Raw genomic sequence first — 16,323 nt, 5'->3', positions numbered from 1 at the left:
TGCTGACACCGCTCGGTAGCAGCCATCATGCGGTAGTTCAGAGCAGCTGAATGTTTAATCAAAATACCTCCTTTTAATTTCATTCCACCATCTGTGATTTGCATATAATTTACGTCCATGATTTCATCAGAAACTTTGATAAAGCAGAAAAATTGTGCAGCCTACTTAATAGCCATTTTGTGCCTACAATAAAACATCTAATTGATTAATTAGCCCCAGAAAGCTTACTTTTCTGTTTAGTTCATTATTTTTGTTTAAAAATAGATACTACATAACCATTAAACAAAAATACACTCACGCATGGGATGGGGTTTGATTGCGGAAACCATAATTTAACTCAAAAACAGACTTGAAAGAAGGATTTAGAAACACATGTTATGATAGGAGCTATAGTTCATTGTTTGAACAAGGTTTAGAAATTGCTGCCCCTCCTTCAGAAACGTCACAGCCAGCAGGATATAAAGTATGAGTGAGAGTGCAGAGCCTGAGTGTGTTTGAGGTTGGACTACGGGGAGATAACAGAGGCGCTGGCTCCACTAACACCAGTGGATGAAAAGAGCTGAGTGGAATGGAGGGACTGAACCAAGGCGCACAGACCGGCCCCGTTTGAAATATATCACAAGGGAAGAGATGCTTGAATGAGACCAGGGGTGATGCGGAGGGTAATTAGGAGTTTTGGTGAAGAGTTATGGTTATTTTCCAAAATGGCACGGATTTGCGCTCATCCAGATGCGCACTTTGCAACGATGACATAGCACTTGAGAAAATGGGATTCCTCCAGGAACAGAACTCACTCACGAGCTGAATGACATTATAAAAGGGATTCAAATCGGATTTTTGTTTTTCGCTTAATTATTATTTTTATTTTACTTGATACGCGTCGGTTGTGTGTGAACTCAGAGTGAAATATGAATCTGGGCAAAGCACTTCTGTTTTTTCTCCTCTCGAGTTGTGTGACAATGACTTTCTCGCTCTCCACTTGCACCACTGTGGACATCGACCACATAAAGAAAAAGAGAGTGGAGGCGGTCCGGGGACAGATTCTGAGTAAACTCCGGATGACCAGTCCGCCTCAGGCAACAGGTCCGAGCCAGGTCCCGTTTCAGGTTCTGGCCCTCTACAACAGCACCAAGGAGCTCATTGAGGAGCTGGGAAGAGACCGGCAGCAGAGTTGCGGACAGGAAAACACTGAGACCGAGTACTACGCCAAAGAGATTTACAAGTTCAACATGATCAATGGTCTACCAGAAAACAGTGAGTTTCGCCTTCTTTCACAGATAAGTGTCCCACTTTTTATTATGAGGGTTTGGCCAACATTTTCTAAAACAAATAACACTTTGTTTTAAAATCACCTTTTTATTTATCATGCACTTCTAAGAAAAACCGTTTAAGGTGCGCGCAAGAGTCCGTGCGGCTTTTACGCACAGACGCGCCAGTGATCAGTGGAGCGTTGCGCACAGGAGAGCGCAAAGTAAACAGTCTAATTGGAATGAGCACCATTCCACATACATACCTCACACCAAAGCCATGGGAACTCCAGCTTATGTCTGACACATTCCTGAACGAGGAAAATTCTCAGGCTGTTAAATTGACTATTTGTTGCCAACCCTAATACCTCATTTCCATTTTCTGGCCCCAATATTTGTAACTCACCTCCGGTTCCCCTCCTCCCCTATTTCTTTTGAGTTATGCCTTATTATGATCTAATTCCCTCGTCCATCCATATTGGTATTTCCCGTATAAACTATGACCCATTGATTGTTCCATAAATCAGTAGCAGGAGCTCAGTGAGTGGCAAACTCTCCAGAGAGGTCTGTTTCAAAGTGGAGGTTTGGATTTGTGTCAATTCCCGGTCATAGGTCGGCGGGTGTGTGTGGAGTTACCCTTCTGGAAATCAACAGGTGTTTATGCCGTGCTGTGACACTGAACAGAACTGCATGAGTTCTGAGTCAAATCCATTTCACGGGTCCAACAAAGTGCTCCTGACATTCAAAAATACACAGCTGGGGAGTTTATTTGCTGGTCAGAGGTAGCCAGAGTTCCCAACACAAACAAAGGTCTAAGGAATGTGATCAGGGATGGCCATGTGCCCAAGATGCATCATGAGGGTCAAAGGTGATAAAAGAAGACATGATTTAAACTTTTAATTTATAGTCCAGGGAAGATATTACTCATCTCGCCAGGAGATGCCAAAAACGCATTCATTAGAACTTATTCTCCCTTCCTGTTATGTAATTTTAAGGAAAACTGGGCATGTTGCAAAGCATATTGTGTGTCACCTTGATAATTTTGCAGTGTAGCTCATTTTCTAGCTGGATATAATGAGTTTTACATGCGCTGCTTTTGGACGGTGGGAGTGTTTGGGAATGTGATCAAGTTTTTTCCTCTCTTCAAGCACAGTTAAGAAGTTAAACAGAAACTTTGCTCATACTTTAATGCACCACTTGCTCCAGACTACTCTGCTAGACACTATAATGGAAATCAAGGCAGATGCCATCTCCGAGTGCTTAGATGAGGCAGAATTCAGACATGGTCGCAGCTGTCACAAGTACAGTGTGAGCAAAATGTGGCACGGCTCTTTATCTCGCAAACTGCATCATGCAGCTTCAGTGAAATTTCAAGCCAATCACTGACTCAGTGATGGGTCGGTAAAAAATGAGAGCTCTAGCGCTGAGGACAGCAGGGTGTCTGATAGATTGGATAGTAGAAAGATGATGTCATCTGAACAAACAGAGACAGAGGTCTTTGGCCTGCTCCCAGGGAAACAGCATCTCTCCAACCAAACTCCCACACACTCACAATTTCTGCTTCCTCATGTTTAATCAAGAGGAGGGAATAAGTTGTTTTTCTGTAAAACGGCAGTCCATCACCATTCTCACATCTGCATCAGCCAGCCTCTGATTAATGAAAACTCATTTCATGATGCAAAGTTTGATTGCTTCTTTTATTAAAACCTTCAGTTTATTTGTAAGTGAAAAAAAAAGTCAGACTTTTCCAAAAGAAGGTGATGCAAACCAATACAAATTCCAGATGCTGGATCACAAAGCTCAAGTAATACATTTCCAAAGCAATTGCTGCTATGCTTTATGAGATTTAGACACTACAGCAGCTGGCTAGCACCTGCCGACTTATGCTTCCTATTTCCTTTGTTTACCTCCTAAAAGCTCTGGAGAGACTGACATCACTGAGGATCCTTCAAGCAAAAGGGCAAAGAAAGGTGATTCCAGGGAGCGGATATCAGGGAACCGCTGCTTAATGAGCATTCTTTAGGCTGATAGCGTCAGGGCGTGGCACTCAGCAGATTTAATCAAATACCTCCTCACGGGAAACTCACATCTTCATTTCCAGATGTAATTAAGTGATAACATTACAAATGAATAAACCCACATTCATTTTCATGTTCAGACTTGATATGGTTGAAAATATGATCTAGTTTAAAAAAGCATCACTTGTTTACTTACACAATTTGGCTTTTATTGGTGAAAGTGGGTTTAGCTGTACAAATTAGACCCAAAACAAGTTTATCAACACAAATCTGCTTTCAGATTAGGCTTGTGTCCGCATCCTTGAGCCCATTCTGATAAGTTAGATCCTAAAAGGAGGGTGGTGGTCATTTATTTTTTTGTGAATATTAACCATAAATGCAACTCCCTCCCCTCACCAACATGGAACAAATTACCTTTCAGACCCCTGGCAGCAAAAAAAAAATCTTAATGTGAAATCCTAAAACCACTGCAATGGCAAAAATGAGGTCATCCAAAAGGAAACTGAAGACTTGATTAGAATTTCAAATCTCCCCTCGAAGTGGGGCTTTCCACCTTCTGTGGGGGAGGTAGGGAACGGAGGAAAGGGGGAGACGGAGCAGTAATTGAGGGGAGGAAAATGCTACTGAGGTTTCCTCCTTATAGATTTGGTGGAAACACTGGACAGAAATCTGGCTGGGGAGGAACACCAAAAAGGTCACCTATAAATAGGGAAAGCAAAAAAAAAAAAAAAAAAGAAGAAAAAAAAGGGGGGGGGGGTGGAAACAACAGACAACGATGGGGAGGACACTGAAATAGAATTATGGGTCAAATGAAATACAGATACTTGGAGATGTGCGAGTTCCTTTAGCATGAGACAAGCTTCTGCGTTTCCATTTGTCTCCAAACAGTTCGAGGTGCAAATCAGCTAAAGGTGGATTGCGCCTTTCAACCACCAGCAAACCTGAGGGTTGGTAATAAAGCTTAAGCTTGAGGTAATAAATTAGCCAAGGCTTGGCTGTAAATGACTGTTTCCACTTAGCTCATAAAAAGTTTGCTACGTGCTTGTTTTGCTCTACACTGCATGTGCTTTGCCTGTTAAAATAATAAACTCCTCCGTCGTGGTATAATGGAATATGTAATAAAATGGAGGAGGCCTCAGTGTAACAGGAAGCTTTTCAGATAGAGGCATTAAAATACAATTTTATGCCATACCATGGTTTATGTACACATGAGCATGAAGGTCCACAACTGGTTACTTCTCACTAACATCACTCAAGTATTGTTTTGCAGCTTGTGAGCTCTCGTGTTCCTTGTTAAACCTCTGTGTTCAAACAAACACTTGCCTTCTGTCTGGGCTTCAGCGCACCTGTTGAGCTAAAGTGCCAGTTGAAGGAGGAGGAGGAGGAGGAGGAGGAGGAAGTGGAGGTGCATACTGCACAGCGCTGTCCCACTGTAGCCTCCCCACCAGCACACGGGCCATTTGGTTCTCATTTTATGACTTCAACTTGTTGCTAAATCATATGAAAGCACAAGCAGATGGTTTGTGATAATGGCTCAACAGAGTGAACTAGTTAAAAAGATGGGAAGCTCATTTATTTTCTGCAAAGGATTTAAACTTACCGACGAGGGCTTCAATAATGTGCTCATGATGGAATAACAGATGGATAACAGCTTTAAGAACTGCTGTAAAGATGTCTGATGAGTTGTTCTCTTTACGCTTACAGATGACCTGCCTTACTGCCCCAAGGGTACAACCTCTAAGGTATTCCGCTTCAACGTGTCGATCCTGGAGAAGAATGCCACCAACCTGTTCCGGGCCGAGTTCCGAGCCCTGAGGATTCCCAACCCGAGTGCCAAGAGAAACGAGCAGAGGATTGAGCTGTACCAGGTGTGTGAGCTGGTCGTTGGTTTCCACTGTTAGCGGAGTTTCTCTCCGTCTAGTTCAGACCACTGAGGAGGATTAAAACATTTAGATTAGGGTTTCCAACTGCCTCTCCTCTTTTCGTGTGCTGATCATTATTCCGCGTGTTTAAGTCAGATAGATTCTACATCACGACTGATCTAAAGGCAGCTGTCCATTCTCGTAATTTGCATCTGCATTTGCATGTTTATGATGATTCTGTGAACTGAGTTGAAACATCTGGTCAATGTGTGTGAAGGGTGGCAAAAACATTTTTTTCTGTTTCCTCATTAATCTCCCATGAGAAGCTCGGTGTAATGATCAGGTTCCAACGTTTCCTGCCATGGAGACAAGCGGACTACATGCCGTCCCCGAGGCAAAGCTCTGGCCAGTGCTGTCAGTCCCTCCAGATTGTTTCCAGGGGCCTGGGAGGAGATAGGGGCAGGGTCACTCACCGGTGGGAGTAAATGGAGCCGTTCACTCGCCCCCACACTTTTCAGCCTCGATCTGATTGGCAGACGGCTGATGCTGGCTGAACCGCGGCCCCTCATTCCCACAGGAAGGCAGATTAGATGCTGACAATGTTTGGGAACCTGGTTATCCACAGCCCTCGCTGTGGGGTCAAGCGCTTCATATTTACCACCCAAACACATTTCTCACTACAGATAAACACCTTTGTCCACTGAGCTGCTGGTGCAGACATGGATGCTCAAAACCAATTTCTGAATTTTCCCCCCGTTGTTGGTTTAGATCATTTTCGGAGTGATAATTACTTCTGAACTGCGTGACACTGAATCTGAGAGGTTTTAAGTTAAATTTTGAATGGCTGATGTGAAGAACGGCCAGTTTCTCATTGGCAGGAGGGTAACACACAGGCATTAACTTGCAAAATGGGGATATCAACACAGGGAGTCACTTTTTCCATGAAGAGTAGACATTTGGCCCAAGGCATCCTGGAGAGTCTGGCTCCGAGAGACAGCTTTGGTTTTGTGTGTGTGTGTGTGTGTGTGTGTGTGTGTGTGTGTGTGTGTGTGTGTGTGTGTGTGTGTGTGTGTGTGTGTGTGTGTGTGTGTGTGTGTAGAAATAAAGTTTTTGCAGCTGGGTCACATTATCATTTCTTTTCTTCAAAGATCCTCCAGAAAGACGACCCCAAAGCCAAGCAGCGTTACATTGGGGGCAAGAACGTGCTGACCAAGGGGACTCCTGAGTGGGTCTCCTTTGACGTGACAGAGACGGTGAGGGAGTGGCTGATGTACCGACGTGAGTGGGAAGCTTCAAATCTCATTTCCTCACACAGTAATACATTCCCTTAAAAATCATGAAGAAATGAAGGGTAAGGACTTGTCTGTTCTTGTTCTGTCCCCAGAGACCAACCTTGGCCTGGAGATCAGCGTGCACTGTCCCTGCCACACTTTCAGGCCTAATGGAGACATCATAGAGAACACCAATGAGGTGCTGGAAGTGAAGTTCAAAGGTAAGATGACGTCAGACTTCAACCAGACATTTAAAGTCTTATTACATTTTAGTGGTCCTATTTCACAGGTTAGGATGAATTTCCAAAGGATTTCTATCGAGGTCTCATTAGTGTTTAAACCCATCAATGTTCACTTTATTATAATTTTATAGTCTTACATCCATTTATTTATTATCTGGTAATAATCAAGTAGTTAGATCAACAAAAAACATGCTTCTGTAGATTTGCTCAAACAAATCAAGAAATAAAAAATCACGATAAAACTCTATTTTCGAGGCCTTTCAGCTGCTGATTGTACTTCCTGTATGACAGGTCGTATAAAAGGATGATTTTCATCCCTTTACCTGTGTCGGGTATTTGCTAGAATGTTTTTTTCGCCTCCACAGTTACACATTTCTCTATATATTTTAGAAACAGTGCGCTCTCTTGTTCATGAACAAAAGTTTGCTTGAAAATTACAAAAACAGAACCAAATGTCTGAAGAAAAGAGCTTTAAAATGGTTATTTACGAACATTTCAAGAAAATATGGAATCAAAATGGAATACAACAGGGCAAAGTTTCAACTTTGACACAGCATTGTGTATATAAATTTAAATGTACAAATTTATTTTCTAAGTTTAAACTTTCTGATGCAAAATAAAAAGTTGACAGGATTTACTTTGACAAAAGCATCGTCCTGACTGCAGCCCTGCAGAAGAGAGACGTGCTGAAAGAAGCAAAATGAGTTACAGCCTGCTGGTCCTATAAAGTGATGTGGAGAATCACCGTCACTTCACACAAGAACCTCCAGGAAGTTTGGGAATAGCATCTTGGGTGATTTTCGACTTCACGCTTTTCAGTGTTGCAAACATAAAAAAAGATGCATTACGGACAGGCTTGTTTTCAGGTTTCCAACGTTTTCTTTTGCCGTTTTCACGGCCAGACTACGGTCGCCAAGTTGGCCCTGGTCAGGATTTCTGTGCGTTTGATCTCTCAGTCGTAGAGTAAAGACGTGCTTGCACCACTTCCTATTTGTGATCAAAAGTCAGATAATTACATTTGTTTTATATGTGCTTGATCTGTAAAAATATATGTAAGATAAGATTTTGTTAATTTTCTTTTGGATTGTTTAATCCTTTCTGCCTTTAAAGTTTGGATTGTTTGAATATTTTTGACTTTTGAAAAAAAAAATCAGGTCGAATGAGAGCTCGACTCCTAAAAAGTGACTTTGGGTCCAGCCATCATGTTCAAGCACATATGCTCACTGATGTGTTTGTTCCATAAAATAAAGACACTCGGAGTATGGGAATACAGTGGACCTGGAGTCTCACTTAACACTGGGGGCCCCCGGGCCCTTGGTCCTGGGAACACTCCTGACTGGCCTGGCCACAAGGAATGTGCTGCGATGGGGCTCAGACGTTTGGCCCCAAATTAAAGGGGGCTGTACACATCTACCAGCATCTCTCCTGAGATATCAACTGCTTTAGCTATCAGGGATAGATTGGACAAGCAGACACAGGCCTGATGGTGAGAAGAAAGTAAGAGGGGAAGCTAAATGGAGCAGGCTTAAATATGGAAAAGGAAAAAGAGTGAGTTGGGAATGACTGGAGCTTTTGAATCAAAGCCATTTTTAAAAATGTCATAACTTCCTCCGGCAGGTATGGAAGGAGACTTTGAGGAGCTGAGCCGTGTGAAGAAACAGAAAGAGCAGCTGTACCCTCACCTCATCCTCATGATGCTTCCTCCCCACAGGCTGGATGCCCACTCCTCCTCCCGCAGGCGCAAGCGGGCACTTGACACCAATTACTGCTTCAAGTAAGAGCCATTTCCTCCCGCTGGCAAACACCGCTTGCAGTTTTTCACCGGTTTAAACTTTGCTAAATAATCTGTCATGCTGACGACTGAAGCAGCTCTCAAGGGCTGGCCATTAAAAGGCCTTCCAAATAGGAGGGCAGCTTTGTAGAGTGGTCAAAGTGGCATACAAAAATCAACTGTCACATCTGAAAATCACCACACTAAAGAAGCACACACAAGTACACGACCCAAAGACTTAGCTTGCTAATCACCCAGACAAGCATGAGGAGGTATTAGCAGATGCAAGTTCGGATCTGCCCTGGTACTAGCAACACCACCTCCTCTTACACGCAGCCTCCTCAGCTTTCAATTTCCTCCATCAGGCTGACAGGCCAGTACCAAAGACACCTGGGCTGACTCCAGGAGGGAAAATAAGGGCACACCCAAGAGTGGAATTTCTAAACTTCTCTCTCCAGTCTGACTGAGGCCACGTGGAGGACATCTATACAACTTATCTGAAAATTAATCCGATCTGTTCTTCCTTGTCTGCAGCAATTATGAGGAGAACTGCTGCGTGAGACCACTATATATTAATTTCCGTCAGGATTTGGGCTGGCGGTGGATCCATCAGCCCGAAGGGTACTACGCCAACTTCTGCTCTGGTCCGTGTCCTTACCTTCGGAGCGCTGACACCACCCACAGCTCGGTGAGACAAAGGAGGCTCTAAAACCCTGAATCTGTTAGGAAATCTTGTTCCATACTCTCATTTGTTTTCTCTACTTCTCAACACAGCTGCTGAGCCTCTACAACACCTTAAACCCTGAAGCCTCCGCCTCTCCCTGCTGTGTTCCTCAGGACTTGGAGCCCCTCACCATCCTCTACTACGTGGGACGCTCTCCTAAAGTCGAGCAGCTCTCAAATATGGTCGTCAAGTCCTGCAAGTGCAGCTAAACATCAGGGACACGGAGACACACGGATGAGAAAACTTGTTAGGAGGAGGGTGGAATTTAAGATGAGCAGGATGCAGTTCGTCCTGGATGAGTTCCCCTACCACCACTCCGCTCACAATTACTGACTTTTAACAAGACCGGACAAACACCACTTCATCAACATTGAGATCAGTATTACTTACACTTTTAAAAAAATGTCACAACATCTTGAAACGTTCACTAAACGGAGAACAGATCTTGAAGCGCTCTCGTGGATGTAAAACAACCAAGAAGAGGCTGAGGAGGCCGACTTAACTCAGCAAGTTTGCAGAGAGAAAACTGATCTCTTGGCCTAAAAACACGGGACACATTTCGATGTCCGAGCTGGAAGCTGACGCTGTGGACGCCGCTGCTCCCTACACTGTTTATTTAGGATTTAATGCTGTCGAATAAAAATGACATTAGGAATTTAAAAAAAGATATGCTGGAACCCAATCTTTTTTCTACGTAGTACGTTAAAGGTTATGTTTACCTCTGTAATGCTACAGCATGGTGATTCCAGGGATTGAAGCCTTTCTGTTGTATGAGTTGATGTATGGCACTAAGTGAACCCAACTAGATCACAAACTGTAAATGTTTTATTACTCTTAAAAACACTTTTTTTAATAAAAATAAAAAATGGACAGTTGGATAGATATGTTTAATTGTTCATTAACAAATACAACCATAACGACTTGATTACTTTCTAGATGAGCTCAGTGCCGTTGCTACAAACTGCTCAATGGTCCCAAATACAACACATTTTCATGCATGTATACTGTAAACAATCACATGGAAAACCTATGACAGCACAACACCAAGTCTTGAGCCAGCATGCTCTGATATACACCCACAGCATGAACACTCATCACCTTATTACCAAACACACCAACTGTGGTTTGTCGTATTCTGCGCTGAAAACTGTCCTCTGTGCAAAATCTCCCCGGTGATCACCACCATTTGAGAAAATCGTGCAAATAAAAGATGAAAAAATTCAAGTATTTCAGACAAAAGTCATCATCAACAAACTAGCTGACATTCAGCAGGTGTTTTGCTCAAACACACCCTGAGTTAACTCTATATGGTCCAAAGTAACAGATTATCCGTAAGATGATTGACCTGCTGGTGCAGCCTTAGACTTTGTCTATGCATCACCAAAAGGCTTCTTTATTTTCTGCTTTGAGCTACAAAATTGCAACAATCCTTCGTTTAGTTTTATCCAAGGAAAAAAGATATCAAGATCTTTACAATCTTCAGCACCAGAACGTCTCATTAACAGGTAACAAGCACTCCTACTGGAGCGCTCATCTTCAAGTATACAAGCAAAAATGACACACATTCACTCATCTTAGGCAAAGGGCAGACTTGGCATCTGTGTGGCTTCCAGCACGGAAATCTGAGTCTGATGGTGGAAGCCACACATGAAAAGATCTTTTATGCTCCCTGACCACCACAGTAAGCTGAAAAACTATTTATACGCTCCAAACAATCTGTGTCAAACTCATCCCAAGTCTCTTGTTAGCCCCAACTCACCTGTTTTGTTTAAACTCAGGGGTTGGTGGAGTTGTAGTTACCTGGATGGGGGGGGGGGGGGGGGGGGGGGGTTCACACACCTTTAAACTCTATGGCTCAGGTCTTGAGGAGCCATCTGCTGCAAGATATCTGTCAATGAAGTCTTCCTGTGGCATCAGTAGCATGGAGGGAATGAGAGGAGGCAGCTGTTCGGATGTAGACTGATTGTAGCCGAGGGCGATGAAGGGGTGGTGGGGGTGGGGGGTGTTGGAGCAGCGCAACTATATCCCAGCCTGCGTCAGGGCCCGGCATTCCAGGCCTGGCACACTATCCTCTCACATGTCTGAGGCAGTATCGTATAGAAATGAATAGGATGCTGCTCAATGCTTGGCATACTCTGATCTGTTGTCCTTTCCGAGAATATAATTATGGGATGTACCTACATACACAGACACCTGTCAGGCCTGCAGAGTGGCAGGAAGTGTCCTGGACCCCCTTCGTGTCATCTGTGCGAGGGATCCTGGCCCTGGAGCAGCTTCTGGTACACAGAGAGACCTGGCAAAAGTGAAAGATTGTTAAACGTCTTCCTCTTGTCTGATTAAATAAAACTCATTTGTCAAACCAGAGTTTCCTTCAGTTGCGTTCACTAAAACCCGTTAGTGAACGCTACTGAATCCATGAAGCAGCTTCCGGCCTTTCAGTTAGCTGGTAGCTCGCTAGTCGTTTGTCTTACTGCTTCCTAGCCTGCAGAACTTAAACCCTTCATCTTATCGCCTGGCACCCAGCCAGGTATCCTGCAGAAAAAGGCATTCCAAGTAAAATTAGAGCTGCCGTGTTTGTGCTTCCAAACAGTATTCCCTTTCATTCCCTCTCTCCAAACTGTTTGTTTTGGTGCTCTTTTACACTCTGAGGCCCGGCTGAGCTGGAAAAGCAAAACATCTCCCTGACTTTGAATGCGATGACATGACTGCTGGAAGTGGATTCCCCTAGCTCAGCAAATGAAAGGAAAGGGGAGGCTATTTATCTCTTACCCTCCAAACGACACCAGAAGAAAGATTATTGCACATATCAAATATTAACTACCGAAGTACATTTTCCTCAAACATCCAGTAAATTGCATTACAAAGCCAAAAAAAAAAAGAGGGGAGATGTCGGTCAGGAGTTTTTTCTTTAAAGCCTATTTTGATAGAAAGAGGCCTAAATTATCAGTCCTGACATGATCGGATTCCTATTAAAGTGGCACAAGCGCTGCATTCATTTCCTTGTCAGACTCCAGCAATAAATCTCCACACAGTCACCAACTGTGGAGCCCTGTGAACTTCAAGGAACCCTCAAGGGAAGCATTGTAAAACACATCTGGTGGATATAATGTCGTTTTGTAAGCTTTGGTAGGTCCTCATCAGAACCCAGCCTCTCGTGTCAAGTTGAAAATCAACACAGAGTGGGGAGGGAAGATGGGGGAGGGGGGAGCAAGAGAGCAGGGGAGTGGGGGGGGGTTCATATGAGCAACGGGAGGAAAAGATTAAAAGAGCGCTCAGGAGAGAGATAAAGGGAGAGTGTGATTAACGACGGGTGACAGCTGATCATAGAGAATGTTCTCCATTTGGACTCGCTCTAACTGCCTGTCAGAGTCGATCAGGGGAGCTCAGTCATCTTGCTACAAAGGCAAAAAGACCTGATGCACTTCTGTGCTTCACAAAGCCACAGCCCACTGGAACACCCCCACCCCTGTCTCTCAGGTCCCTTCTTCAAACACATTTTACATCTTAATACATAAAAGGTATTGTTGCAGGCGGTCGTTATGCGTGCCCCCACCCCACCCCCATCCCTACCTCGTGCACCATAAACGATGGAAAAAATGCATTCACGAAATTCAGAAGCTGCTCCCAAAGGATCCAGTTACGGTAATTGATGAGTTTATAAGATGTGTGCTAACCTAAGCCAGCTTTCATACTTTGAGGGCAGAAGAAAAAGGGGGAAGACTTATTTTTTTCTTTTGGGGGTGGGGGTCCACAAAGAGGATTCCATCCACAGCTTCTGTATTTTTCCAACATAGCGATCTTGGTGTCGACTTGACTTTGACAATGACATGATGTAAGGAATCTGCTAATGTATAGCAGATTCCTGAATGTGTGCAAGCTGCCTAGCATCGCACTGATTGCAATGACTGAAAGAGCTGTGGAACTAAGGCCAGATGACGGGGAACATGTGATCAAATAAACCCTCAAAATCAGAGCCGCATTTGTTTGGTGAAAAATATGATTTTTTGTTTTCTGCAGCGAAGCACTCGGTGGACGATGTGAGGAATGGTCAACACATGGGAACGCCCGAGCATTTCTCATTACTGGATCTCGTTAAAACAAAAGGATACAAGATGTCTTCGGTGTTTTCGGCCTTTTAAATCTTCTGCTGTAATCGGACCTTGAATCGATGCAGAGAATACACGGCTGCACTGGAAATTTTGCTTATGCGAATCCAACTTTTCTTGGAAGAAACTATTAAGAAGGTCATTGCTCATATCAAAGTACAAGCTTGTTTCCAAAAACGTTGGGAAACGAATGTGAAAATGTAAATAAAGATCAGAAAGGCTTTTTTCCCTTTAGTTACTCCAACATTAAGTGATTTAGAGAAGTTCAAATATAACAATTATGATTTTAGTCTTTGTTTTATTCTTGATTGAATAAAAACAAACATGTTTCACTTTACTAACAACAGTACCACTGTTGCATCATCTAGAATTTACCAGGAATTACAGAAACCTATTGTAGATTTTGACTTTTACCTACTAACACATCTAATTTAAACCGAACCTCTGTAAGACCGACAGAATTATAGCTGCTTTTGTATGTGGTGGCCATGTTGAAATGGGTTAACTCCAGATGAATCATTTGAAAATGTTCCTCTCATAATAAGTTTTTGAAAGTCTTTTTGAAATCATCTGATGGTTTGACAAGTTTTGATTAAACTACTCAAAAATGACAAAAATCTCACAAACATGCCTCTCTATATTCCGCTCTGGGTGATTAAAAAAACTCATTTTTAGTGCGACTTTATTGCTCTTCTAATTACACTCTCTGGTTCAGTGCTGTTATGCCAAAGTGATCATGAAGATTTGCTGTTGCTAAAAAGTCATTTTTACAAATTTCATGATTGAGAATATTGTTTTTAAACAGAACTTTTTTGGAAAAGAGTCAAAAAAGTATATTTTAAAGGCATGGAATCCTAATTTAATCAATACATTTGCAGTGGTCTCTTAGCCTGGCAAGCCAGACTAAATAAAGAATTTGGTCTAGTTCACTAGGCTAGTGGTCTCTAGTTGGAATGAATGCCTTGGGAGTCTTTCAGTGCGTTTACATGCAGCCAGTAACCCTTTTAAAACCCGAATATTCACAATAACCCGGTTCCGCAGGTCCATGTAAACACCGCCAAAAACCCGGATATGCTCATAACCGGGTTTTTAAAAACCCGGTTACTACACCTGGGGTAACCCTTTTCTAACCCGAATGTTTGGTCGTGTAAACGCATACCGGGATATCCCCATCAAAGCGTGTGTTCTGCGCATGCTCTGTTCGCAAAGAATCTTGGTCTTTTGAGTAGCGAGACGTCTTGTATGCGCCAGAACACCGGAAGTAAACAACAAGTTGGGGGCAAAATGGCGAGTCGCGGCACAGCACCACACTTTGAGTGACGAGGAAACTAAAGCGCAAACAAACGCGGTCGCTATCTCTTCCGAACTGGGAAACTTGTCGTTGTTTTCACGGATACCGGAACAAGAAGAACCGGAAATGACGCATATTGCGTCCTGACGCTACCCCAACGTCCGCAGTTAAATCGGGTTAGGCAAGTTAGAGGTAACTCTTTCTATTTATGCTTGTAAACGGGTTATTCTGATCAACTCAGAAACCCGAATCCCGACCTTAACCCGATCATCACCCGGATATTGGCTGCATGTAAACATACTCAGTCTCTGTGGGCAAAAACCACTGGTGCACCATTTCCAGGAAAGTGAACAACATCACAGCTGAGTTCAGACGGCAGGTTTTGGACTCTTAATTCATGATATTTGGACATCTCGCCTCAGATTGGATAACAGCAACACAACTCTAACACCAACATGCAATGTGGATGTTTTATCAAATAACACAAGCCTGGAGGAGTTCTGCTGTGTGGTGAAGTCACTAATGCTGATGGTTAGCTTCTACTAGAAAGATGTTCTCTGCTTTTTCCTGGAGGCTAAACCAACAACAGCCTTCCCCATCGCGTTTCAAGATGAGTGGGCGCATGAATGTTAATTGACAGTGTGACGTAGATCTGTCAGACTTTTCTGATCCTAGAGTTTCATCGTGTATTTTCTATCAGAAGCTGATGCAGGAGGTAGGTGTAGGAGATCGTTCTTATGTTCGCCCTGCATGAAAAACTCAGAATGATTGATTATAATCAGAAATAAGATTTGAAAAATGTTTTTCAGTAATTCCACACCTTAAGGAAAAATGCCGATATGAGGACAGTTTCGTTACTCTTGAGTAAAGTATGTGACACATATTCTACTTTTGACAATTAGTGGATTGCTAGACCCTGACAGCTTGCCAGGATGGACAGTGATGAAGCATCTCCACAGTGACGGGAAGTTTCGGTACATATTTTAAACGTGTCAAATACCGATAGAAACCATTTAGAATCTCTAGTCACGTTGCCCCAAGTGAACTCAAATGACTTGAACTTGCTGTAAGTTCTACCCACGGAGACAAACACCGTCCGCTGACAATAGTTTAAAGGATTTTGTGAACCCATGTAGTTATTTTGACAACTGTGTTGTGTGTGTTGTTATTAGAGAGCTGCCAGAGGACCCCCAGTACAAAGTTACTCAATACTTACTTTCAGCTTGTCTCTTTGCATGCTACGATGTCTCCAGATTTCTAATTCTTTTGACGATACTACTAATAAACAGCTGTGAAAAACTATGTCACTATAGGGGAATGTTTGAATTCAGCCGCAACAAAGGGTTTTCCAGCGTCAAGTTCATGCTAGAGCATCTCAATCAGATTTAAACCCAGATAATAACGGGGCAACTCCAAAAACGTTGTTTTGTTGTTCACTGTCATTGATGGGGCGTGCTTTGGCAAGAATATGAAGAGATGATATATCCATATATCACAATACAGATACAAAAAGCCAGATGATATGTGTAATTTTTAAGACTGAATTTAGTTGGAAATCTCAGACCAGATGCTTCCAAGTCACATCCAGTGTTATCACAAGATCTCGTTGTTTTGTCAGAATGAAGACGGTAAACACTGCTGCCACCTAGCAGTCGAAATGTGAATTACACCATGCAACAGTAAATGTTTGTATGTAAATTCTCAAAAAATACTTGATACACTGAAGAAACAAATATCGCAATATTTCAGTGTACTGATATTTCCTTACATCCCTAATCATCAGTGTCTAAG

General features: G+C 42.9%; 2 protein-coding genes across 5 annotated transcripts in view; one reads left to right on the top strand and one right to left on the bottom strand.

Moving 5' to 3' along the window:
- The first annotated feature begins 693 nt into the window (after window positions 1-693).
- tgfb3 (transforming growth factor, beta 3) lies at window positions 694-10,005 on the top strand. Its single transcript, XM_015970193.3, has 7 exons — window positions 694-1,254; window positions 4,970-5,133; window positions 6,276-6,405; window positions 6,512-6,619; window positions 8,258-8,414; window positions 8,946-9,099; window positions 9,186-10,005. The coding sequence occupies exons 1-7, from the start codon at window positions 909-911 to the stop codon at window positions 9,342-9,344; spliced, it is 1,218 nt and encodes a 405-aa protein (XP_015825679.1). The 5' UTR covers window positions 694-908; the 3' UTR covers window positions 9,345-10,005.
- Window positions 10,006-11,145: 1,140 nt separating this feature from the next.
- Window positions 11,146-16,323, bottom strand: part of ttll5 (tubulin tyrosine ligase-like family, member 5) — a 62,115-nt gene continuing 56,937 nt past the window's right edge. For all 4 annotated transcript variants that reach the window (XM_054741575.2, XM_054741578.2, XM_054741576.2 and 1 more), the window contains one exon: window positions 11,146-11,428. In XM_054741575.2, the coding sequence (XP_054597550.2) occupies window positions 11,376-11,428 (53 nt within the window). In that variant the 3' untranslated portion in view covers window positions 11,146-11,375. The remainder of the gene's footprint in view (window positions 11,429-16,323) is intronic.

Source organism: Nothobranchius furzeri, chromosome 18 (genome assembly GCF_043380555.1).
Source record: "Nothobranchius furzeri strain GRZ-AD chromosome 18, NfurGRZ-RIMD1, whole genome shotgun sequence".
In the NCBI taxonomy this organism is placed as follows: domain Eukaryota; kingdom Metazoa; phylum Chordata; class Actinopteri; order Cyprinodontiformes; family Nothobranchiidae; genus Nothobranchius; species Nothobranchius furzeri.
This window is presented reverse-complemented; position numbering and strand designations above follow the sequence as displayed.

Bases quoted from the DNA above. Each gene is read 5' to 3' on its own strand.
- tgfb3 (XM_015970193.3), top strand. From the start codon at position 909: ATGAATCTGGGCAAAGCACTTCTGTTTTTTCTCCTCTCGAGTTGTGTG. The intron at 1,255-4,969 runs GTGAGTTTCGCC...TTACGCTTACAG, and splicing joins CAATGGTCTACCAGAAAACA to ATGACCTGCCTTACTGCCCC. The intron at 6,406-6,511 runs GTGAGTGGGAAG...TTCTGTCCCCAG, and splicing joins GGAGTGGCTGATGTACCGAC to AGACCAACCTTGGCCTGGAG.